General features: G+C 40.6%; 1 protein-coding gene across 1 annotated transcript; it reads right to left on the bottom strand.

The window, feature by feature from the left end:
- Positions 1-30: 30 nt before the first annotated feature.
- Positions 31-24,302, bottom strand: LOC112055185 (melanotransferrin). The gene is made up of 16 exons (XM_052889105.1): positions 24,112-24,302; positions 23,306-23,505; positions 22,402-22,524; positions 21,048-21,209; positions 19,731-19,864; positions 18,542-18,708; positions 16,915-17,059; positions 15,880-16,080; positions 15,160-15,259; positions 14,782-14,964; positions 11,263-11,433; positions 10,428-10,597; positions 9,639-9,782; positions 2,744-2,931; positions 1,545-1,704; positions 31-1,087 (listed from the first exon to the last, which is right to left on the bottom strand). Exons 1-16 carry the CDS (start codon positions 24,182-24,184, stop codon positions 817-819), a joined length of 2,592 nt encoding a protein of 863 aa, XP_052745065.1. The 5' UTR covers positions 24,185-24,302; the 3' UTR covers positions 31-816.
- Between the last annotated feature and the right edge of the window lie 309 nt (positions 24,303-24,611).

The raw sequence follows: 24,611 nt of genomic DNA, 5'->3' as shown, positions 1-24,611 counted from the left end.
GTAGGTAGGAGGGTAAATAATATGAAGAGATGAAAGGTATTCAACTTTATTTTAACTTTACTGCGAGACAAAAGAGTAGAAAACAAATGAGGGCGCTGTTGTCACTTGTCGTTCTCATGGTGACCGTGTGTTCTGTCATCTATTACTGCGACTACCTTGATACTTGATAATAAAATAATAATTGATATTTTGTTAGTTGTTGTTAGTTATAAAAAGAAATATATTTAGAAAATACTAAGATTTCATAATAAACATTTATTAAGTTTAAAAGAAAAGAGTAAATCTCATGTAAACAAATGATATTTAATGTAATATGTTTGGTAATGATTTTAATAATTTGATAAAACTATCAACAATAACTGGTTGCTCTATAATGACAGTAACTGTGGTGTAGCCACACAGCGAGTTTATTTTCCATTTTATTTAATTCCTACTTTTGGACGGACATTGTTGGACGGAGTCATATTTTATTTCATAAATTAAACTCTAACTTAATCTAAAGTACATAATTATTGTGGATGAGATTCCGTTATATTATTTATAGTTTAAATACCGTAACAGCATTTTATCAGTTCCGTTTACATATAAAGTCTAAACTAATGCTACTTCAGTTTCACATTGGTAAGTTACCGAGTAGTATTGTATGAATTGATTATGAAACACGGCTAAAACTCACTTGATAAAAGGTCGTAGTATACCCGACTAGTTTCGAACCCATACGAGGCCCTTAGTCATGAGTTGGTGTACTCCGACTCTATTATTTCAATTTATGTGCAAATAATTGAGGTACATCAACTGTCAATATCAATACATTACTTATCGTAGCAATGCCAACATAAACAACGCAATAGCAATCATATGACCAACGACACCATTTGTATAGCCTTCAGACAAAAAGTCGGGGTCCGAAGCGATGTAGTACGAAGCTTGAGGCGCGTCACACGACACTATTCTCGCCGCGCGGATGAGCGATTTCCCCGCTACCAGTTCCGCGGATCGCTTGTTGTGTGGCAGCGGCTTTAGGCGGACCGCCGCATCGCTGAAGATTAGATCCGCGTACGGTGCTTGAGATAAAAACATGCTGAAGCTGGAAAGATATAAAAAGAACATATATTTCCATCTCACAAGCTCGGAAAAGTCACTATTGCTCGGCCATATCAAAAAGGTCGTTTTAGGAGGCAGAGGGTATGATACGGTGGCACTTATACATAAACAAAATATTTGGTCCTTCGAGCCGGATATCCATCTTTCAGGGTTGTAGGTACTTTGTTTCAGTTGAGTTTTGTGAATCAATTGTCCCAGTACGGAACAGCGTTAAGCCTCAAATACCTGAACTCGTCAGCGGTGGGTGGTGGCGCTGTAGAACTGCGCGTACACCATGAGGTTGGAGATGGTGTCCAGTTTGGTGTGGTTGAAAGGAGGCAGAGGGTATGATAGGGTGGCACTTATACACAAACAAAATATTTGGTCCTTCGAGCCGGATATCCATCCTCCAGTGTTGTAGGTACAAATACCAGTACGGAACAGCGTTAAGCCTCAAATACCTGAACTCGTCCGCGGTAGTGGCGCCGTAGAACTGCTGCGCGTACACCATGAGGTTGGAGATGGTGTCTAGCTCGGTGTGGTTGGCGCGCCCCATGAGCACGGCGCCGGGCACGCGCCCGAGGTTGCAGTGCGCGTACTCGTGCATCTTGGCGCGCGTGCCTGCCGGAGTAAGTCATCGGATTACATCAAACCATTTGATGTAGATTTCATTTTTACTTGACTTGATTGATTTTGGTAGATAAAGGAATACTGGTTCACATTAAAGACTGATTTTAAAATAAAACTCACAGAGCCCTTTTTGTACGGCTTCCTTTAATTCACCATCTTGGGAGACAGAGAGACCAAGCGTGCGCGAGAAAGAGAACCAATGTGTCGTGTGGAAATAGTGAAACAGTAAATTATATTCATTAAACACCATTATCATTGTGCGGAATAGTGACGTATTGAAGATTGCAAAAACCATTCAGCCAGCTGGCATTACATCCATATTTTAATAAAGTATTGATCTCGTTTTGCAAAATATTTTACACAACGTCATCATCATCATCATCAACCCATATTCGGCTCACTGCTGAGCTCGAGTTTCCTCTCATAATGACAGGGGTTAGGAGACCACCACGCTGGCCCAATGCGGATTGGCAGACTTCACACACGCAGAGAATTAAGACAATTCTCTGGTATGCAAGTTTCCTTTTTCCTTCACCATTATACAGTCAGAGGTCATATCCACTGGGCTATCACAACTCTTTTCTATCTATTCATTATCCGATGTTTAGTAACAATATTAAGAAACTTCGCTTTAGTGGTGTGCATTTTTTTTTAAATTAAATATTTAAAAATAAGAGCCGTGATAGCCCAGTGGAAATGACCTCTGCCTCCGATTCCGGAGGGTGTGGGTTCGAATCCGGTAAGGAGCATGCACTTCCAACTTTTCAGTTGTGTGCTTTTTAGGAAATTAAATATCACGTGTCTCAATCGGTGAAGGAAAACATCGTGAGGAAAACCTACATACCAGATCTTAATTTCATCAGATCAGAGAGATTTCAGAGATCAGAATTATCTTAATTTTCTGCGTGTGTGAAGTCTGCCAATCCGCATTGGGCCAGCGTGGTGGACTATTGGCCTAGCCCCTCTCATTCTGAGAGGAGACTCGAGCTCGAGAATATGGGTTGATGACGACGATTTAAAAATGTCTCACCGTCCGGACACAGCAGCTGCAGGTCGTCCGGCAGCAGGTCTCGCGCCCACCACTCGCGCCGCCGGCCACCGCTGACCTCGTGCGGGGCGGTGTGGCGGACGAAGGCCACATCGCCGCCGCCTTCCACCATGCAGCGTATGGCGCCCACGTGGCCATAGTAGTCTTCGCTTGCGTCGCGCCGACAGCGGCTAACGTAGGGAATACATCATTATGGAATTCTAAAATTCAAAATTCATTTATTTCAAGTAGGCTCAGTTTACAAGCACTTTTGACACGTCAGTTGACTATTTGTAAAGATTCTACCACCGGTTCGGAAGGCAGGTCCTGCTGAGAAGATACCGGCAAGAAACTCAACAGTTGCTTTTTTGCATTATTTGCAATTTTCTTAACCATACTTCCATACTAATATTTTAAAATCAAATCAAATCATTTATTTGCTAGAATGTGGTACATGTTTTGGTCTTAAAATTATTGAGTCACCTATACATTCAACTGATTACAGTATGCAAAATTTTTACGATTAATATATTAATTTCAATAATTTATCCTAATAACATAATTATATAAAAGCGAAATAAGTCTGCCTAACTGTCTGTTATCATTTCACGGCTAAACGGCTGATCCGTTCAAGATGAATTTTGATAATATAATAAATGGGAACGAAGGCATAGACATTAAAAGAGTAATAGTCAACCAACTCAAAAAACGTAGTTGGAAATCGAAAATTGCATACTAATTCCATTGTTAATTAAAAAGATAAAAGTTGTCGGTAAAATAACTCACAGTCTGTTAAAACTAGAAATCTGAAATTTGGTATAGATATGTATATACTTGAAATTTTCTTAGATGTCAATTTTAAACAACAATAATGGCTGACTATGAACCAAAGACAATCAGTAGGGTTGAGAAGTTAACCGCGGGCATCGTACGATATCAAGTAGGTATCGTTATATCTGAAATAACTAAACTAAAATATCCGTTACTATACGTCATCTTAAAAAACGAATATGTTCCATATTCGTTTCGTTTTTCAACTTTTCAGTTGTGTGCATTTTAGGAAATTAAATATCATTTTAAGAATATATACACCAAGGAGAAGAAGTGAATCATGAAATACATGAAAATGTTGGATATAGTAATAATAATAATAATATAGCCTTTATTTCCAAGTACATAAATTACAAAAATTTTACAGTTTACATTTTTAAAAATTACAAAAGATACAAAAGTTAAAAAGTTAAAAAACATTAACATTTCATTTCATTTTGTTGGATATAGTAGCGACATTATTTCCGCATACGAATATTTTTGAAATAAAGTCAGTGGCAATTTATAATGGAAATTTTTAATTTTTAAATTGTTGAAGAAAACAATTGAGAAAATCAAAAAAGCGACAAAAATATTTTTCTATTGAATTAAAGATTATTATTTCTTTCTTTTTTTACCTTGGTTATACACCACTAGTCCAAATGACTATGTAGAACATAATTGGAATTAATGTACACTTATTGTCTGTCTCTAATTATAATTCGTAACATTTTTCTAGCTCTAGAACCTACTAAATTTATTTTCACATAATGTCATATATATTTAAAACTTTGTACTGAAGTTTTGGCCCCTTGTACATCACTATCTCTCAAAATTCTTTATATTATTATATCCTAACTAGCTGACACCGCGCGGTTTCACCCGTGTGGTTCCTGTTCCCGTAGGAATACGGGGATAATGTGTAGCCTTCCTCGATAAATGGGCTATCTAACACTGAAAGAATTTTTTAAATCGGACCAGTAGTTCCTGAGATTAGTGCGTTCAATCAAACAAACAAACAAACTCTTCAACTTTATAATATTAGTATAGATAACTTTGACTATCACGATTTATGTATACTAGCCTGACCAGAAAAATAAAAAATCTCACCATGTTGCGAAACAAAAGTAATATTTTTTTCCATTAGTATTTCAAATCTTTTATTTATTTTTCTGATCCAGCAATAATAATATTCAAGTCGTATTTGTTTATTGTTTTCTTTATTCTTAATTTAAAAATATTGCAAGTGCTTGAAGAATATCGTTTATCGTTTTTTTAATAATTTTTGATCGTGCTACATAATTACAAACATTCGGGAGCGCTCGCGCCGCGATCGGTTAAGCTCGGTTTAGGATCAGTTAACTGCGAGCAAAAAGTGCCACATTGTCGCTTCCATGCTCACAGTGAGGTCGTGTCAATGTTTGTTCCATATCATCATTACTTACTTGTTTCGTTTGCAATTATTAGTTTTGTTATTTATTTGTTTTGTTTTCATTTGTTGTTTGGTTGTTATATTAAGTTTTGTTTGATATTGGTTAAGTTTGATTTCGTTTGCTTCGAAGATTTTTACAAATCAGGTATGTTTTATGTCATACAAGTTATAAGAATTCATAAAAGCTTATATGATGTGTTTTTAAATGCTAAGTAATATTAATTTTATAGATAAAAAAATGAGTGCCCCTGAACCAAGCCCTGGGCCTTCTACTTCCAAAAGACCTAGAAGTATCTCAAACTCCGATTCATTTTTAATGTCCCCTATGAAAAAGAGGCCAAAAAGTGGTAATCTTACCGCAAACGAAAAAATGATAGCTATTAATATATATAAACATTTAACTCGAAGTTCTTCCACATATCCCATTAAAGGCGAAATTGTCAAAGCGACAGCACAAATTATAGGCACATCAGGAAGAAGTATTGAAAGGATAATAAATGAATATAAAATTAAAGGGGATGTTTCTACGCCAAATCGGCCTACTCCAAAATATAGTTTAATAGAAAAACTAGACGATTTTACGCTGTCGGCTATAAGAAGAAAAGTCCACCAATTTTATTTTAGCAATGAATTGCCTACGATCAATAAAGTAACAAAGGCTGTTAATGAAGATGAAGACCTGCCATCATTTAGTTCATCGACGATGTACAAAATATTAAGAAAACTTAAATTTAAATATATGAAGAGAGCTCGGAGGAGTGTGCTATTGGATAGACCAGATTTAATGGTGTGGAGACGAACGTATCTGCAAAAAGTAAGAGACTATAGAAAAGAAAATAGAAAAATATATTACACAGATGAGACATGGTTCAATGAAGGTAATTATATAATTATAATATAGAAATAATTTGCAATAAAATGCAACTCTATTTAAGGACAAACTTTAATGACTTGACTTTGGTTATTTCATCTCCTTACATCATACAACATTTACATACGAGTACATCCCATACAACAGCATTATTTAGTATCTAGATTATTATTTAGTATCTACCTTTTAAGTTTCGGAAATTAGTAAAAGCAGCAGCTGTGTTGATACCTACTGTTGTTTTGTATTGTTTCTTTATCTTTGTTGTCGGCACTGTAACTACTTATCGAATTTTATGATCTTTCGTTGATTTTTATTACCTTGCGTGCTTGCGTTAATTATACTGCTAGAGTATAGGTATAACTTATCTTATTGTCTATTATATAATTCTCAATGTTTTCTGTTTTTAAACTTTTTACCTCATTAAATTCATAATATAACAAATAAAATTTCACTTAATTTAATGACAATTCTCAATTATGAAATAAAATGCCCCGTCCCTTAATTGTCGCTGTTTACATAAATTTAATCGTTTCTATAAAAACGAAATATATAAACGTTTTTAATTTAATACATCGTATATATATTTTTTTCAGGGCATACATCAAATTATGTCTGGTATGACACAGATATAAAAAGTAGTCGACAGGCCTTTTTAAGTGGATTATCGACAGGCCTCAAAAATCCACAAAAAGGAAAGAGGTTAATACTTACTCATATCGGCAGTAGTGAAGGGTTTTTGGAAGGCGGGGAGTGGATTTTTGAGGCCAAAAAAGGTGACGGCGATTACCACGGCGAAATGGATGCCCACAATTTTGAAAAATGGTAAGTAATAAAAGCAATATAATCAGTTCATACGTTTGTTTACTGGGCTTTATAATGATATATCATATTTTATTGTACAGGTTTGAAAAAATATTAAATATAGTGGAAGCTGGCTCTGTTATCGTTCTCGACAATGCATCGTACCACTCCCGACTTATAGATCGAGTGCCTAACATGAGTTGGCGGAAGGCAGACATACAAATGTGGCTTAAAGATAAAAATATCAACTATGATGACACAGATATTAAAGCACAACTATTAACAAAATTTAAAAAAGAAAATTATAAAAGTAAGGTTATAGATATAATGGCAGCACAAAAAAATGTAATTGTGTTACGCCTTCCGCCCTACCATTGCGAGTTAAACCCTATTGAATTAATATGGGCACAATTAAAATCACATGTCGGGAGAAATAACAAAACATTTAAAATGAATGAATTAAAAATTTTAATAAAAGAAGGAATAAGTCAAATCGGTACGATGTCTTGGTTTCATTGCATAGAGCACGTAAAAAAAGAAGAGGAAACTATGTTAAAACTTGATGGAGTACTAGATGATGTTTCTGAAGAACCGACTCCAAGTTTTATAATAGATGTAGGAGAATCTAGTAGTGAAAGTAGTAGTGAAACTGACGACGATTAAAAAATAAAAATACCCTGTTGTATCATTTAAATCTAAATATAAATTTTTATTCCCACTTTAATTATAGTATTAATTTGCCATGTCATTAACGTAGGTATCTAGGTTTTAAGATATTCTTTCCATTGATGAATTCTTCACATGACTTCATATATTCTTTACTATCGCAATACATAATTACAAATAAATGTCACTGATAGTAAATATTTATCATACACAAATTATCGTCAATAATCTATTATTAATGATAATTTGTGAAAAATAAATAATAATTTGTGAAAAAATATCTAACGATATTATTAATTAATGTTATTTTATTTCTAGTGTTAAAAGAATTTTTAAACTTGGTTTAGTAGATCCAGAGAATATACCATAAAATACCACAAATTTTACCTATACTGTTAATATGACTAGAAGTATAGATTCACAGAGTTTGCTGTGCTGATTGCTGACTAGTGTATGACTAACAAAAAAACATTACCGAATATTCCGATGGGTGAATTTTAGGTTGAATTTCATATGGATTGACTTATTTATTAGGTACCCTAAAAGTATTAAAAAAATATTTTAAAAAAATACAACCGACTTCAAAATATTAACGTACCCCCAATAACATTATTATTTTAACATTACCTATTGATCACTTTGAAGTCGCTGCCAAGCCCGTCTGGTGTTGACTTAAGTCGTTACTGAAAAAAACACATGACAGCCAAAAATAATGTCTGAGAAACAAAAATCTTTACGATAGGTACGCCTTGAATTAATAGATTGATTGGTTTGGCAGAAAATATAATGATATTATTTTTCCCTTTTTTAATTTCGTGGGTACGTTAATATTTTGAAGTCGGTTGTATATATTTTTTTAAATTATTATTTGTTTTTTCTCAATTAGGTCCTTCAACTATTTTAAAATCAAAAATCTCCATTTAAAATTGCCACTGAGTTTATGAAAAAATATTCGTATGCGGAAATAATGTCGCTGCTATGTCCAACGTTTTCATGTATGTAGATTTACTTCTTCTCCATGGAGTATAATATATTCTTTGGTGCTGTGTTAATAAAGATACACATTTATTTTATTTATAAGCCACAAAGGACACAAATATTAAAATTAAAAAATATGTACATAATTATCGACAAGTTATAATTTCATGTATCTTTCCCGTCTCTTCAATTCATAGACAATCTAGCATTACGAAATGTCAAATTCGCAACATTTTCGTTAATCTGTAGAAATAAAACTTGTTGTGATTTCGTTTTTAGTGAAATAAATGTGATATAATAGTTAATTACAAGCAGTTTTTATGTAATTCGCGGTGTGCGCGTTAAATGAAGTGATGTGTATATAAATGATTTAGTTTAAACGGACGGTTTGTGAGAAATATGTGAATGTCGTGACGACGGATCTTTGTTTACCTTATTTGCCATGTAAGGAAAAAAATGGTATAATAATTACGTCTATAAAGTAGTTCAAAGTAAATTAAAAAAAAAAAAAAAAAAATAATGATAATATTAGAATCAGGTTTCATGTAATTGGGATTTAATTATTTACTGATAAATGAACAAGACTGTGAAAGATTGATCACGTAACTCTCGTCCAATAGTATTGCGTTAAAATGGCGCGTAGGCGGTATGCTTTACGGAGTGGGGGCGCCCTGCCACTCTGTAGCCTGCTGGTTGAGCAGTTCAGTGTAATTAAGTTCTCGCAATGGATAGTCGTCTTCCATTTGTTAAATAGTAACGGTTATATGTTAAAATAGTGATAGTGTTTCGGAACTTAAGTAGGCGAGTTATCTGTATAGTTCGGCCATTGCATTGTTAGTTGCTCGGGGCCAACACGAGCGGGCCCTTTAACCCAGCCAATGACGGTTGCCAGCCCGTAATCTCGCTCGTGCTTGACTACCTGCCCTATCATAGATAACCTTGGTTTACATGTGATAGTATCAGCGCTGTACTCGATCAATATTGTAGTTAGAGGGTAGAACTGTAGTAGTAAGTTAAATGATCGATTCGGTGATGATTGATAGTGTTACTTTGTGTATCTGCCACCCTTGACACGTAAAGCTTAGAACATGATATAGACTACAACTTCTCTGTTATCAGAAGTAGTACTTAGTCCGCTCCGCCGATAAAAAAAAACTTAGTTACCGGAACGACGCGCCGTGGCACAGGTGGCAGAGGTTGTCGTGCGGCACGGTGCCCGCGTCCACGAACTCGCTGCTGAGCGCGCCCGGCGCGCACGCCTTGCTGAAGTACTGCGCGGCCGCGTGCGCGCCGTCGCAGCCGTACGACCTGCGGGTGGGTGTTGGTGGGTACGTAGTTACCGGAACGACGCGCCGTGGCACAGGTGGCAGAGGTTGTCGTGCGGCACGGTGCCCGCGTCCACGAACTCGCTGCTGAGCGCGCCCGGCGCGCACGCCTTGCTGAAGTACTGCGCGGCCGCGTGCGCGCCGTCGCAGCCGTACGACCTGCGCAGTGTGTTCACACCTTTATGTACAGTGTAGCGGACGCCCGCCGTTCACAGATCCCGCGGGAACGATGGACCGAAAGGGGTGTGGATTTTCATATCCCTCCTAACAAGTTCGCCTGCTTCCATCTCAGATTGCATCACCACTTACTCAGGTGAGATTGGAAATCAAAATCAAAATTCATTTATATCAAGTAGGCTCAGTTTACAAACACTTTTGACACGTCAGTTGACTATTTGTAAAGATTCTACCACCGGTTCGGAAGGCAGGTTCTGTTGAAAAGATACCGGCAATAAACTCAACAGTTGTTCTTTTGAAATGAATAAGTCATACAGTATTATAATTTACAATTGATAACAATTACAATTTCTTATAGTTTTACTTCCTGTGTGAAGGTGGAAGCATCTTTATCATTAAGGAACTTATGAATGTAAGTATGTAAATTAAAAAATAGCCTCAATAGCTCAACGGTAAGAGCGGTTGGTCTATTGTTGTACCCACTCCTAACACAGTCTTTCCCGACAAATTAGAGGGGGATGGGAATATTCGTCATAATTTAAAACGATGTGGCAAATATTCTATTTTAAAAAAAAAGAAAAAACTAAAAAACAACCCTCGTATAGAGTGTACATTCACGTATCTCACCGAATCCACCCATTGGAGACGAGGTAGGCGAGGGGGTAGACCCACCCCGCGGCCATGCCCACCCCGGTGTGGCACGTGTTCTTGCCGCGCAGGTACGTCAGCTCCGTGTCCGGGTCCTGCTCCTTGGCCACCGCCACCGCGTAGTACCAGTTGTTGCCGCTGGAGTACACCTGCAGTTTGTATGTTCGCAACTAGATGGCGCTGTCGACACATGTGACTCACGCTAATGGGTGTCGGTTCTAAACCATGAGAAGACTACTTACACCTTGCAATTTGTGTAAGACATGAAAAGGACTCTAACGTGACATTGGAACCATCGTGAGACTCAAGATACACAAGCTTCGCCACCGCGTAGTACCAGTTGTTGCCGCTCGAGTAGACCAGTACACCTGCAGTTTTCAATGTTCGCAACTAGATGGCGCGGTCGATACATGTGACTTACGGTAATATGTGTTGGTTTCAAATCATAAGTAGACTCCTCACTACTGCTAATGTCTTAACGGCGCTCATTGTCATTTGGTAATGGCGGTCTTATTGTGATTTGTGTATCTATCGCTATCGATTTCAGTTCAGGTTTTAGCCGCGGGACTTCTTTCATGAATAAGACTCTAACGCGACATTGGAACCATCGTGAGGCTCAAGATACACAAGCTTCGCCACCGCGTATTACCCCTTTCCTGCCGCTGGACTCTGGTGTACACCTGAAGTTTACAACGTTCGCAACTAGATGGCGCTGTCGATACATGTGTCTCACGCTATTGGTTGTCGCTTAACTACTTGACCGTGTTAGTTGGCGCAGTGTGCCACTAGCCCTGGTGCTGGCACAGTACGGTACCTCCTGCATGAAGGGCACGAGGCGGTGTCGGTGGGCGGCGTGCAGCATGTCTGCGGCGTCGAACAGCGCGAAGTCGCTGGTGCCCTCGGCGATGGCGCGCTCGCAGTGGCGGGCGCTGTGCGCGCGCCAGCACACCAGCGTTGGCGACAGGAACGCTGCCTTCAGCGCCGCCTGCGAACGTAACAGTAGTGTTATATATCTTACCGTTAAAGTGTAAAATACGTTAGTTTATCTCACTCGCGATATTGTAATCTGTCGATTTATTGTGAACTGAACATGCAGATTACAATTTAACGTGTTATTTTTCGGTATATTATAATCTATCGTATCGCGGCGCACGGGGCACGCGCGGATGCCTACCACCGATAAACTTTCATACCTTGCTTATAAAGGGAATGTACACAAGCGCCGATAGATGGCGCTGAACATCGTTTGAGTCACGGCAACTACACGTGACGTACCTTCATCTTGACACACTTGTGCAGCTCGGGCTCGCTGGTGACGCACAGCGTGGCGCGGCGCACGGGGCACGCGCGGATGCCCACCGCCGATAGATGGCGCTGAACATCGTTTGAGTCACGGCAACTACACGTGACGTACCTTCATCTTGACACACTTGTGCAGCTCGGGCTCGCTGGTGACGCACAGCGTGGCGCGGCGCACGGGGCACGCGCGGATGCCCACCGCCGATAGATGGCGCTGAACATCGTTTGAGTCACGGCAACTACACGTGACGTACCTTCATCTTGACACACTTGTGCAGCTCGGGCTCGCTGGTGACGCACAGCGTGGCGCGGCGCACGGGGCACGCGCGGATGCCCACCGCCGATAGATGGCGCTGAACATCGTTTGAGTCACGGCAACTACACGTGACGTACCTTCATCTTGACACACTTGTGCAGCTCGGGCTCGCTGGTGACGCACAGCGTGGCGCGGCGCACGGGGCACGCGCGGATGCCCACCGCCGATAGATGGCGCTGAACATCGTTTGAGTCACGGCAACTACACGTGATGTACCTTCATCTTGACACACTTGTGCAGCTCGGGCTCGCTGGTGACGCACAGCGTGGCGCGGCGCACGGGGCACGCGCGGATGCCCACCGCCGATAGATGGCGCTGAACATCGTTTGAGTCACGGCAACTACACGTGACGTACCTTCATCTTGACACACTTGTGCAGCTCGGGCTCGCTGGTGACGCACAGCGTGGCGCGGCGCACGGGGCACGCGCGGATGCCCACCGCCGATAGATGGCGCTGAACATCGTTTGAGTCACGGCAACTACACGTGACGTACCTTCATCTTGACACACTTGTGCAGCTCGGGCTCGCTGGTGACGCACAGCGTGGCGCGGCGCACGGGGCACGCGCGGATGCCCACCGCCGATAGATGGCGCTGAACATCGTTTGAGTCACGGCAACTACACGTGACGTACCTTCATCTTGACACACTTGTGCAGCTCGGGCTCGCTGGTGACGCACAGCGTGGCGCGGCGCACGGGGCACGCGCGGATGCCCACCGCCGATAGATGGCGCTGAACATCGTTTGAGTCACGGCAACTACACGTGACGTACCTTCATCTTGACACACTTGTGCAGCTCGGGCTCGCTGGTGACGCACAGCGTGGCGCGGCGCACGGGGCACGCGCGGATGCCCACCGCCGATAGATGGCGCTGAACATCGTTTGAGTCACGGCAACTACACGTGACGTACCTTCATCTTGACACACTTGTGCAGCTCGGGCTCGCTGGTGACGCACAGCGTGGCGCGGCGCACGGGGCACGCGCGGATGCCCACCGCCGATAGATGGCGCTGAACGTCGTTTGAGTCACGGCAACTACACGTGACGTACCTTCATCTTGACACACTTGTGCAGCTCGGGCTCGCTGGTGACGCACAGCGTGGCGCGGCGCACGGGGCACGCGCGGATGCCCACCGCCGATAGATGGCGCTGAACATCGTTTGAGTCACGGCAACTACACGTGACGTACCTTCATCTTGACACACTTGTGCAGCTCGGGCTCGCTGGTGACGCACAGCGTGGCGCGGCGCACGGGGCACGCGCGGATGCCCACCGCCGATAGATGGCGCTGAACATCGTTTGAGTCACGGCAACTACACGTGACGTACCTTCATCTTGACACACTTGTGCAGCTCGGGCTCGCTGGTGACGCACAGCGTGGCGCGGCGCACGGGGCACGCGCGGATGCCCACCGCCGATAGATGGCGCTGAACGTCGTTTGAGTCACGGCAACTACACGTGACGTACCTTCATCTTGACACACTTGTGCAGCTCGGGCTCGCTGGTGACGCACAGCGTGGCGCGGCGCACGGGGCACTCGCGGATGCCCACCGCCGATAGATGGCGCTGAACATCGTTTGAGTCACGGCAACTACACGTGACGTACCTTCATCTTGACACACTTGTGCAGCTCGGGCTCGCTGGTGACGCACAGCGTGGCGCGGCGCACGGGGCACGCGCGGATGCCCACCGCCGATAGATGGCGCTGAACGTCGTTTGAGTCACGGCAACTACACGTGACGTACCTTCATCTTGACACACTTGTGCAGCTCGGGCTCGCTGGTGACGCACAGCGTGGCGCGGCGCACGGGGCACGCGCGGATGCCCACCGCCGATAGATGGCGCTGAACATCGTTTGAGTCACGGCAACTACACGTGACGTACCTTCATCTTGACACACTTGTGCAGCTCGGGCTCGCTGGTGACGCACAGCGTGGCGCGGCGCACGGGGCACGCGCGGATGCCCACCGCCGATAGATGGCGCTGAACATCGTTTGAGTCACGGCAACTACACGTGACGTACCTTCATCTTGACACACTTGTGCAGCTCGGGCTCGCTGGTGACGCACAGCGTGGCGCGGCGCACGGGGCACGCGCGGATGCCCACCGCCGATAGATGGCGCTGAACGTCGTTTGAGTCACGGCAACTACACGTGACGTACCTTCATCTTGACACACTTGTGCAGCTCGGGCTCGCTGGTGACGCACAGCGTGGCGCGGCGCACGGGGCACGCGCGGATGCCCACCGCCGATAGATGGCGCTGAACATCGTTTGAGTCACGGCAACTACACGTGACGTACCTTCATCTTGACACACTTGTGCAGCTCGGGCTCGCTGGTGACGCACAGCGTGGCGCGGCGCACGGGGCACGCGCGGATGCCCACCGCCGATAGATGGCGCTGAACGTCGTTTGAGTCACGGCAACTACACGTGACGTACCTTCATCTTGACACACTTGTGCAGCTCGGGCTCGCTGGTGACGCACAGCGTGGCGCGGCGCACGGGGCACGCGCGGATGCCCACCGCCGATAGATGGCGCTGAACATCGTTTGAGTCACGGCAACTACACGTGACGTACCTTCATCTTGACACACTTGTGCAGCTCGGGCTCGCTGGTGACGCACAGCGTGGCGCGGCGCACGGGGCACGCGCGGATGCCCACCGCCGATAGATGGCGCTGAACATCGTTTGAGTCACGGCAACTACACGTGACGTACCTTCATCTTGACACACTTGTGCAGCTCGGGCTCGCTGGTGACGCACAGCGTGGCGCGGCGCACGGGGCACGCGCGGATGCCCACGACCGCCCGCTCGGCTTGCGCGCCCACGAACTCGTTGTTCAGCAAGCGGCTCGCTGTTTGCTGGTCTTCTTTGATCACCCGAAAGTTTACTGTTGCATCCTGCAACGTGTTTGAGAGCATTACAATTAGATTTATTTATTTTAATATGGTTTTTGATTAAATTAATAAGCTAAATAGGTACCTAAAACACAGTCGTACGTCTCATACAAAACATTACGTACATAACTACTACTGCTTTTCATCCCGGAAAAATCCATGGTTTCCGCAGGATTTGTGAAAAACTGAAAGAAATACCTGCAGCAGCAGATCCGTTGTATCATCAGAGTGGAACAGTTGGAACGGCAACTCTATCGGCCGCCCCGACGGTTCCAAGCGCTGCTTGTATGGGGACAAACTGCAAACATTACACAAATTGTTCGAGAGTGAGACGTTACGTGCCAACAATATCACCGCAAAAACAAACCGAATTCAGCTACTCCACTATGCGCACACATTACAGATCTATTGTAAAAATCTTTGGTGTTTGCATTACATTCTTGATATCCTTTTAAATCAACTAAAGGCCATTTAAAAGGATATCAAGCCACGTTATTGCGTTGCGTTGCATCATCGCAACGGATCAACGAATTTGAAACTCTTTCTGTCGAGTTATAAATAAGTTGTAAGTACTGGTATGTACAGGTCGTAGGTACCGCGGTACACTGCTGGTAAATAGATTGCCGTAATTCGAATTTCAAATGAAACGAATATTCGAAATTCAAATAACTTTTGAGCTACAGGGTTGCCGTAATTCGAATTTCAAATGAGACGAACATTCGAAATTCAAATAACTATTGAGAGCTAAAGGGTTGCCGTAATTAGAATTTCAAATGAGACGAACATTCGAAATTCAAATAACTTTTGAGCTACTAAGAAGGCCTTGTCATTTCTTGCCGTAATTCGAATTTCGAATGAGACGAACATTCGAAATTTAAATTATTTGAAAGCTACAAAGATAGTCATTTAATTTCTCACCCTTCCAGTTTGTTGTCGAACTGTCGACTGTTGTCGTTCTGTTCTGGTCTGTAGGAGTCGTAGTACCGCGGCCGCTCGCTGCTGGTGAACGGGTTGTTGTAAGTGTTCTGAGGCTGGTTGTCGAGAGTGCGGTTCGACATCTTGTTCAGGGGATTCGGTTCACCGTACAACTCTAGCAGTTTGAGGAGTAGGTTTTGATATCTGTAAATACATTTTATTTTTTTTAATTTAAATGATAATTATTAAAATAATAATGTTTTAACTCGGAATTTTACCTTTTTTTTTTCTTTAATTTTTTTCGTTTAAATATAAGATTAGCGGACCCGTTCAAGCTTCGTTTAATGTCCAAATTACTAAAGTACCAAATTGGTATTATACAACAGAGAGAAAAAAAAAGTGTAAAAATCTTGAAATACAAATTATGAAACAAGTTTGTACAAGCGGATGTCAAGGAGACGCGTGACGCGTTTTTATGAGTTTCATCGGTCTCACCGCGCGACTTGTTAAGGCTCATTCTGTATCATTCTCGATTCTGTGATATTACTATAGAAGTTTATACTATAGCCTTTCTTGATGAATACTGTTTACCAACAAATAAATTAGAAATGAAGGTAGAAAGTTCAAGTCATTTCATAACTTATTTATTTTAAATCACGTATAGTTTGTTCATAAAATGTTATATTAAAATATATTTACCATATCTAATTGTTCTAAGCTTATTAATCAAATTTATTTTCATAAATTTAAGAACAAGTTAATCATAATTATTATTATGTGTTGTAGTGTTTGTGTATATATACACCGGTAGTAGGAGAAAACGGGGCAGTCTGTCCCTGGCATCGAAAGGAGGCGGACGTGTGCTGCTGTCCATTATAGTGTATAGTAATGAGACGGTGACTTACTGCTATTACAGTAAGGACAAGGGACCTTACAGGTGTGAAATGACTAGTGATTTATACCCTCATTTTTAATTTGTTCGTTGGTAAACAGTACTCATCAAGAAAGGCTATAGTATAGATAACAAGTGCAACCCACTTCTTCCTCTGCAGCACGGTGGCAGCGCTGCTGGTGACCACAGCATCAGCGGGAACCTTGCCCCAGTTACAGCGCTCCCACTCGGTGACCGGCGCGCGCGAGCCGTCGCGGCATATCAGCTCGAAGCGCTCCTCGGACACCCCCCCTGCAACACACCACACCCTTCCACCATTAATACAAGGACCTGCCCCCCTAGCCAAGTATTCGTCGATTCACTTTCTACGATCGCTAACGCGAAGCTAACTAGAGAGATGTATGGGAATGACATTTGATATCGACAAGTCATGGATCAAGATCTGTCATTTTCGTACATTTTTCTATACTAAAGCCATATTGGATTAGTACTGTTTACCAACAAACAAATTAAGAATGAGGGTATAAATTGCTAGTCATTTCACACCTAATAATAATTATAATTAACTTGTTCTTAAATTAATTAAAATAAATTTGATTAACAAGCTTAAAACAATTAGCTATAGTTACTATACATTTGAATAATATTTTATAAAACAACAATTCATAATTTAAAATAAAAAAGTTATGAAATGTCATGCGTTTTCTACCCTCATTTCTTATTTGTTTGTTAGTAAACAGTACTTCTCAAGTATTGCTTTAGCATAGTTTTCGAAGCGTTAGCGATCGTAGAAAGAGAATCGGTGTGCCACTTGGCTAGAGGGCTGGTGTTACCCCTCTGGCAAAGATCAAAAATCAATGATTTAATGCGTTTATTAAAATTATACGCGTTTATTATGCGTTTATTATTATTAATTAATAGTTTAGTAAAATTGTTCCTATAGAATCGATGTTTCATTGTTGTAGTCGTTTTCGTCGTGTAAAGAGCTCCCTGCAAATATCGGTTTGTGTAATTGAATGGCATAAAGAAGGGCCAAAAACTTGTTGGTTAGTAAAATATGGAGTAACGTTTCATTTGTAAATATTTGTACCTTAATTTTATCACGTCAAAAGAATAAATTCTATTGGTTTTTATTACAAAAACAACGGAATAGCAAAAAATCGATCAAGTAATCGAATATTGTATGTATATATTATGTGGATAGTCTAAGCGATGTGTTTGTTACACCTGTGTGTATTGCGAGTCAAATATTTATCAAATATTTTCGATATGTGACTTTACTTAGTCCCCCTCAAAAAACGACAGACTTTTTTGTTGGTGATTTTGGGTGCGAAACAGGTCCACAGTCTAAATAGTCAAAGACCACGCCTTATGTTACAAGTTCCTCGATTACGGTATGTATTAATATTAATTATTTACGTTATTGTACAGGGGAGATATTCGTCCGGAGTTGTTGCGACATTGATGGTATAAATAAAAGGGTAATTGATGACGAGCTCAGTTGTTTGTTAGGCAGCGTGGACACCGTTACGCTGCTAGTCGCGTTGGTGATTTTGTGCAATAATGTTTAGTATTGATTATAAATTGTTTTTTGTGAGCATGGAGAACACACAACACAAGTCCTGGGACCTGCTCGAGGTGATTCCTCTACCACAAAATAATTTCCAGTTTCGGGCGTCGCTTCTCCCGTAACCTTGCTGGTGGGCCCTGGAGTTTGCCGGGGGAAGCGACTTGGTCGATACGCACAGACATCGTCCACAGCTCACAGCTCACCCAGTATCCTGTGCGACAGCAGCGTGTGCTGTATGGTGGTGTCGCGCACGAAGGCGACGTCGCCCGCGCCGTCCGCCAGCAGACACTTGAGCGCGCCCTCGTAGCCGGCGTGCGGGTCCGCCAGCGTGCAGCGCACGCCCGCGCCGCCCGCGCACAGCTTGCATAACCTTGAAAGAAAGAAAGAAAGAAAAATATTTTTATTTGGTCAGTAAACTTAAAACTAAGCTTTTATATTTTACAACGAAGAAGAAAATTGAAAGTAAAAGCGCACTGACCAAATAAAGGTCTCCCACTCAGCTTAAAGCTGCAGCTAGCTGCAGCGCTGGTTTTCAGTGGAAGCCTTTAAAAGGGTGACATCACGGGCGCAAACAACAGTAATCAAAAGCAATAAAATAAGTAAAAGCAAAAAAAAAAAATGACATAAAACAATATAACTACAAAAATATAAAATATAACTAAATAAACAATGCCTAAAATTAATAAAAATCACTATAAGTACTACACTACACTAAAAAACTAAATAATAAAACTAAAAATAAAAATAAAACTGCCTACTTAGCTCTATTAAATGTTGGAACTTAATGCATACAATAGTTAATGTTAAGTATTTCCTACGCCAGAACTCACTTGCAACCTTATCGTACTAGCGGTTTGCCAGCGGTTGCAAAGCGGAGTGGACCCTCTGCGAATGCAGGAGTGAAGTTCTCTATGAAAAGAAACACGGTAATATTTCTTATGGCTCAAAACCATATTATTATTATGACACCAATTAGTCAACCTACCTGCATCGTATCGTTCTAAATGCTTTGAGATCATCCGCATAAAGTAGCAGTTCAAAGTTAGAAAAGCAATGAACAATATCATTAATAAAAATATTGAAAAGTATAGGACCAAGGAGCGAACCCTGAAGAACTCCTGATTGTGCCAAAAGATGACCCAAACTCTGCCACTACTACTGTCATTTGTCTATTATTTAAATAAGAGCTTAACCAATCAACAATATTACCAGTAAATCCGTATTGTATTACCTTTACCATCAGGAGACTGTGATCTACTAGATCAAAAGCCTTGGTAAAATCGGTATAAATACTATCCACTTGCTTATTATTTAAGTCAACTTGGGATGATAAATTGTCAATGTAAAATTTACTAATAGTAATAGTATATTACATTGAGATAAAATACTCACTGATCGGGGTTGTCTCCAATAGGGTTGTAAATGTCCTTCAGAGAGTTGGGCGCGCAAGATTCACCGAAGTAATGTATAGCCGACTTCACGTGGTTGTTGCAGTCCGTCACTTTGAGACCGCCTTCTTGCATTAACTGGTAACGAGAAAGAAAAACAAGAAAACAATTAGATAAACTGTTACCAACTAAAATTGTTTTTTTCATTATGAATAATAGAATTGAGTTTTTCACAAATCCCTCAGGAACCATGGATATTTCCAGGATAAAAAGGAAGCCTTCGTGATTATCCAGACTATAATCTATCTCTACTTCCGTTACTTACTAAATTTAAGATGATTCGGATTAGTAAGCTATGCGTGAAAGAGTAACAAACATTCATACTATCATAATCATCAGGTTTTCGCAAATCTCAGGAATCCATGGATTTTTCTGGATTAAAAGTAACCTATGTGTAGCCCAAGCTGCAAACGCTGAATTTTCAAGAGACTTTACAACAAATGGAATGAAATACTCGATTCCTTGACATATTGCTTCTGATATAGCTTGCCAAGCGGTTTACCCGTTACCGAGAAGTTAACTTCAAAACCAGAAATGTCCCAGTTTTGTATAGAGGCAGGGTCTTTATTCAGAGTGTCAAGTAAGCAGAACAAATTATTTTTATCTTAAAAAAACATAAAATGTAGGGCTTAAAACGCAAAATAAAAAATTTCTTGGAACCCTATTTTATAAGAAATTGTTATCATGACAACATGCTTGTAACTCACATCCTGACAGGTTGTCAGTATTCTTCGCGCAGTAGCGTTTTTTTATGGCGTTTTTAAAGCAATTTAAGGATTTTTTTTGATTAATGCTTCTCTGTCTACAAATTAATGTCTCTTTTTAACTTGTCTTATTGACATTTGACAATATTTCATGACATTGACAGCTTACACCGGATATGAATTCAATTCCAGGTGTTTTTATTGGCTGTTTTGAACACTTTTACTGTATTGTCTATGTTTATGTATTGTCTATGTTTAATTTGTAAAAAAGGAGCGAAATAAAATAATACTTATCTAATTAATGCAAGTTCCAAAAATTGTGAAAATTATTTTCTAAACAGCAATTTATATCTTAAATCCTTAAAAAATACTATCGATCTTATAAATCTGATCTATAAATGATTATATATCTGATCTTATAAATTATAAACAATAAAGGCCCATTTTGGGACATGTCGCAAACAAAGTCGTCGGCGTCCGGTAGTTATTATAAACAAAATACCTATTTAAACAACAAAAATTAATAACAACTTTATAAGTAAGATTCATTGACATACCACATGTATAGGCATGACCCATCCCGCCAGAGACCCCACTCCCGGGAAACAGGCCTTGGCTCCTCTCAGCCCGTGTAGACCCCTACCGGGTTGCACCTCCGGCAGACCACCTTTCTTCACCACCGCCACTGAGTACTGGTACGGTTCGCCTCTTCCATATAACTGGGTTTAAAAAAACAATTCGTCATGAAAATTATACATACAGACCATATGATATGTGTAGACATACATATTATATGTAAATCAGAATTCAGTAAGTATAACTTAACCAGGTGGATCGACGACATCAAGCGAGTCGCAGGTATTCGCTGGTTGCAGGCAGCTCAGTATCGTGATGTTTGGAAGTCCCTACAAAAGGCCTATGTCCTGCAGTGGACTCCATCGGCTGACATGATGATGATGATGATGATGAACTTGAATGTCTGAATGCAGAGATTTAGCCAAAAAAATTCATTAATTTTCTCCAAAACGACAGTCCTATATCAAGAAAATGTTCACTTCTTTTTATTGTTGTTCTTCGCTTGATCGCTTCTTCATTGTCGTAAATTACCGGAATGTCCGACACCCCGAGAAATGCGACAAACAACGAGTACGGAAAGACTGCGTATTCGTTGTTTGCCGCTAGTCTAAGGTTGCCTGAGGCGAGCCTCGGCGGAACGTCTGAATGCAGACATTTAGCCAGACAATTCCATTCTTGGTTTTCAAAACAACAGTCCTATATCAAGAAAATGTTTACTTCTTTTTGTTGTTATTCTTCGCTTATCGCGTCTTCACTGTCGTAAATTACTGAAGTGTCCGACACCCCGAGACATGCGACAAACAACGATAACGAGATCCACCACATTGTCGTTGTTTGCCGCTAGTCTCAGGGTGTCTGAGGGGAGTCTCGACGAAATGTCTGAATGCAGAGATTTATTAGAATCCTTGGTTTCCAAAACAACATATCACGGGTTCGCAGGGTGTTGGTTGTTGAGTTTGCAAATGCGACTATTTGAATTGAGTGCCAAGTAGTTGTGTTTGGCACTCATTGAGTGGGGACGTTTTTGGGTCGCTGATTGTGCATCCACATTTTAATAGGAGATTGACGCATTAAACGGATTTTTATTTTTCTGAACGTGAGTAGGCTCCTTAATGGCTGCGTTACCGGGGGGTTTAGGCGAGTGCAGAAGCATCACCATAGAATATGTTGACCAAATGATTATTTAAGGGCCTCTGAAAAAATGCAGAACAGTGCACGCATTTGTATGATTTTACTACAATCAGTTTGATGTGATGTGTCCAATACATATGACGCGGATCTGTGGATGCTTACCATTAATGGATATTTATCACTACATGTGTAATTCTATCTTACCTCCTGTATAATTGGGACTAGGGAATGGAATCTTCCAGCAACATACACCTCTCCCGCATCCAAGGCAAGAAGCGATGCTTCTCCTCTGTCTACCCATGTCATACATTCTTCTGTGTCAAATGCCTATTAAAAAAAAGATTTAGTTTTCTAAAGTAGGTATAAATTTATTTGGCCTGCTGATTTGATATGATCTTATTTTTCACCTATGGGTGTTCTGACATGTCATGCTGTTATACATATACATAGGTTATACTACTTAACATCATGTAGGTAAAGTGCTAGTTTTGTAGATATCTATCAATATCTGAGTCTATCTGAGTGTTATAACAAACTACTGAGTATACAGGTTGCTGGGGAGTATTTGCCATAACTCTAGGATTATATTCTATACTGATAATTATTTAAAAAAAAAAATTACCCTGAAATTATTAATTTTTGATGTGACATGTGTTCTATAATTTCTAAACATAAAAAAAAATACTGACCAAATTGAGAACCTCCTCCTTTTTGAAGTCAGTTAAAAATTAATAATTTCAGGGTAAATAATATTTGATTTGTAAATATATCTTATTTTACATATTGATTTATTGCCACCAGGCACACAAATCTTTAACCACAAGGAAGCAGAGCAGGCAAAATGCTGAAGGGACCCCTGATTTGACAGGCTGTGAGCTCAGTAGTAAGCTAACATTAAAAAATTTTGTGACCATTCATCTTCCTTCCCATTCAATGAAAGCATTTGATTTGATCAAAGATTTTGACTGGTGAGAGTCTTTGGCTGTGGCTAGCTACTACTATATCTACTAATAAAATACTCCCGAGCATCCTGTATATATACCATCAGAAAAAAAGTCACCTCGAGCCTCAGATAGTATAGTTCCTTACAGTAAATGGAATCACTTACTCGTTTACATTGTATCTCTATATAATCTTTTCCAAACAGTCCCTTGTCTTGCACGGCTGTTTGTGATAGCTTCATACACTTTTTCTGTTCAGGAACAGATGTCGTGCACCATGTCACCATGTCCACACCCTCCACTTTGGGTTGTGCAAATAATCCATTGGATAACGTCTCACTGCCATAATAACTTGCATTGCAACTTGCTGTAAAGGAAAAATGTTATTTATTTAGTGGAACAATTGACCTCTTATAATAAAAGAATGCACACTCATATAGAAAATTACACTCAAAAACTGGCCAATTTTGCTTTGACAGTTTTAGAATTTATATAAAGAAAATTATAAAATTTTCAGCACTCACACAATGAATCCATGGAATGCTAAGATATTTGGTAAGAAGAAGTTTATTACTGATTATGGCCAATAGTACCTCTGGATAGTGAAAGGAGTTTTCAAATCGGTTTAGTAGTTTCGGAGCCTATTCAATGCAAAAAAAAACAATTAAATCTCCTCTCTACGATATTATTATAGATTTTTATGAAATAAAATCTTGTAGTATGTCATTTCGTCTGCTAAAAAAACGAAACCATTTTTCTCCGAAAGACCCAGACCCGGCTGGTGGGTCAGTCAGACGACGTGTGATTTTAGCAGTAAATACCCCAAGGCTTAAAAATACCACGCTTGGGGTTCTCAATATAATGCTATCTCAGTTATTTAACACTCAAATAACTTTTAATTGCAGATATTTCTGTCTATTTATCACAATAACTTTTCATAGAAAATCAACAATGTAAAAGTGGCCATACTTACATAAAAGAAGAGATAGCAGCAGTAATTTCCTTACAGTTTTCATTTTGCAATTTAAAAGCGTATAATATAACATAAACTTATTGAATCACACACATCTTTCGCAAACTTTTGTATTTGTTTATCGTTTCAGTACGGTTAAAAATTAAAATTGACACACCCACCCAGCGGACGCAGAGACCACAGACGACAAATGAAATATGAATTTGAAATTCATAATTAATTTATCACTGTCAGTTGCACTTGCACAGAATATATTACTCCACAGATTATTACTCCAAGGGCACAGATACTCTTAGATAATACTCCAATGGTCAGTTGTCTCTGCTTAAAACCTCGGACCAATTACAAATGGACTACAATTGCACCCAAATTCACCAACAAAGTCTGTAATTTGTACGTGGACGAGGTATTTTTTTATATGAAGTGTAGCGTAACAGGTCCTTTTGTGATTAATCTGACCCTGTAGTTCATTTTGTACCACAGACTACAAATGAAGTTTT

The sequence above is a fragment of the Bicyclus anynana genome, chromosome 24, assembly GCF_947172395.1.
Source record: "Bicyclus anynana chromosome 24, ilBicAnyn1.1, whole genome shotgun sequence".
Classification (NCBI taxonomy): domain Eukaryota; kingdom Metazoa; phylum Arthropoda; class Insecta; order Lepidoptera; family Nymphalidae; genus Bicyclus; species Bicyclus anynana.
Note: the sequence above shows the minus strand (reverse complement) of the source record. Positions and strands in the feature narration are given on the sequence as shown.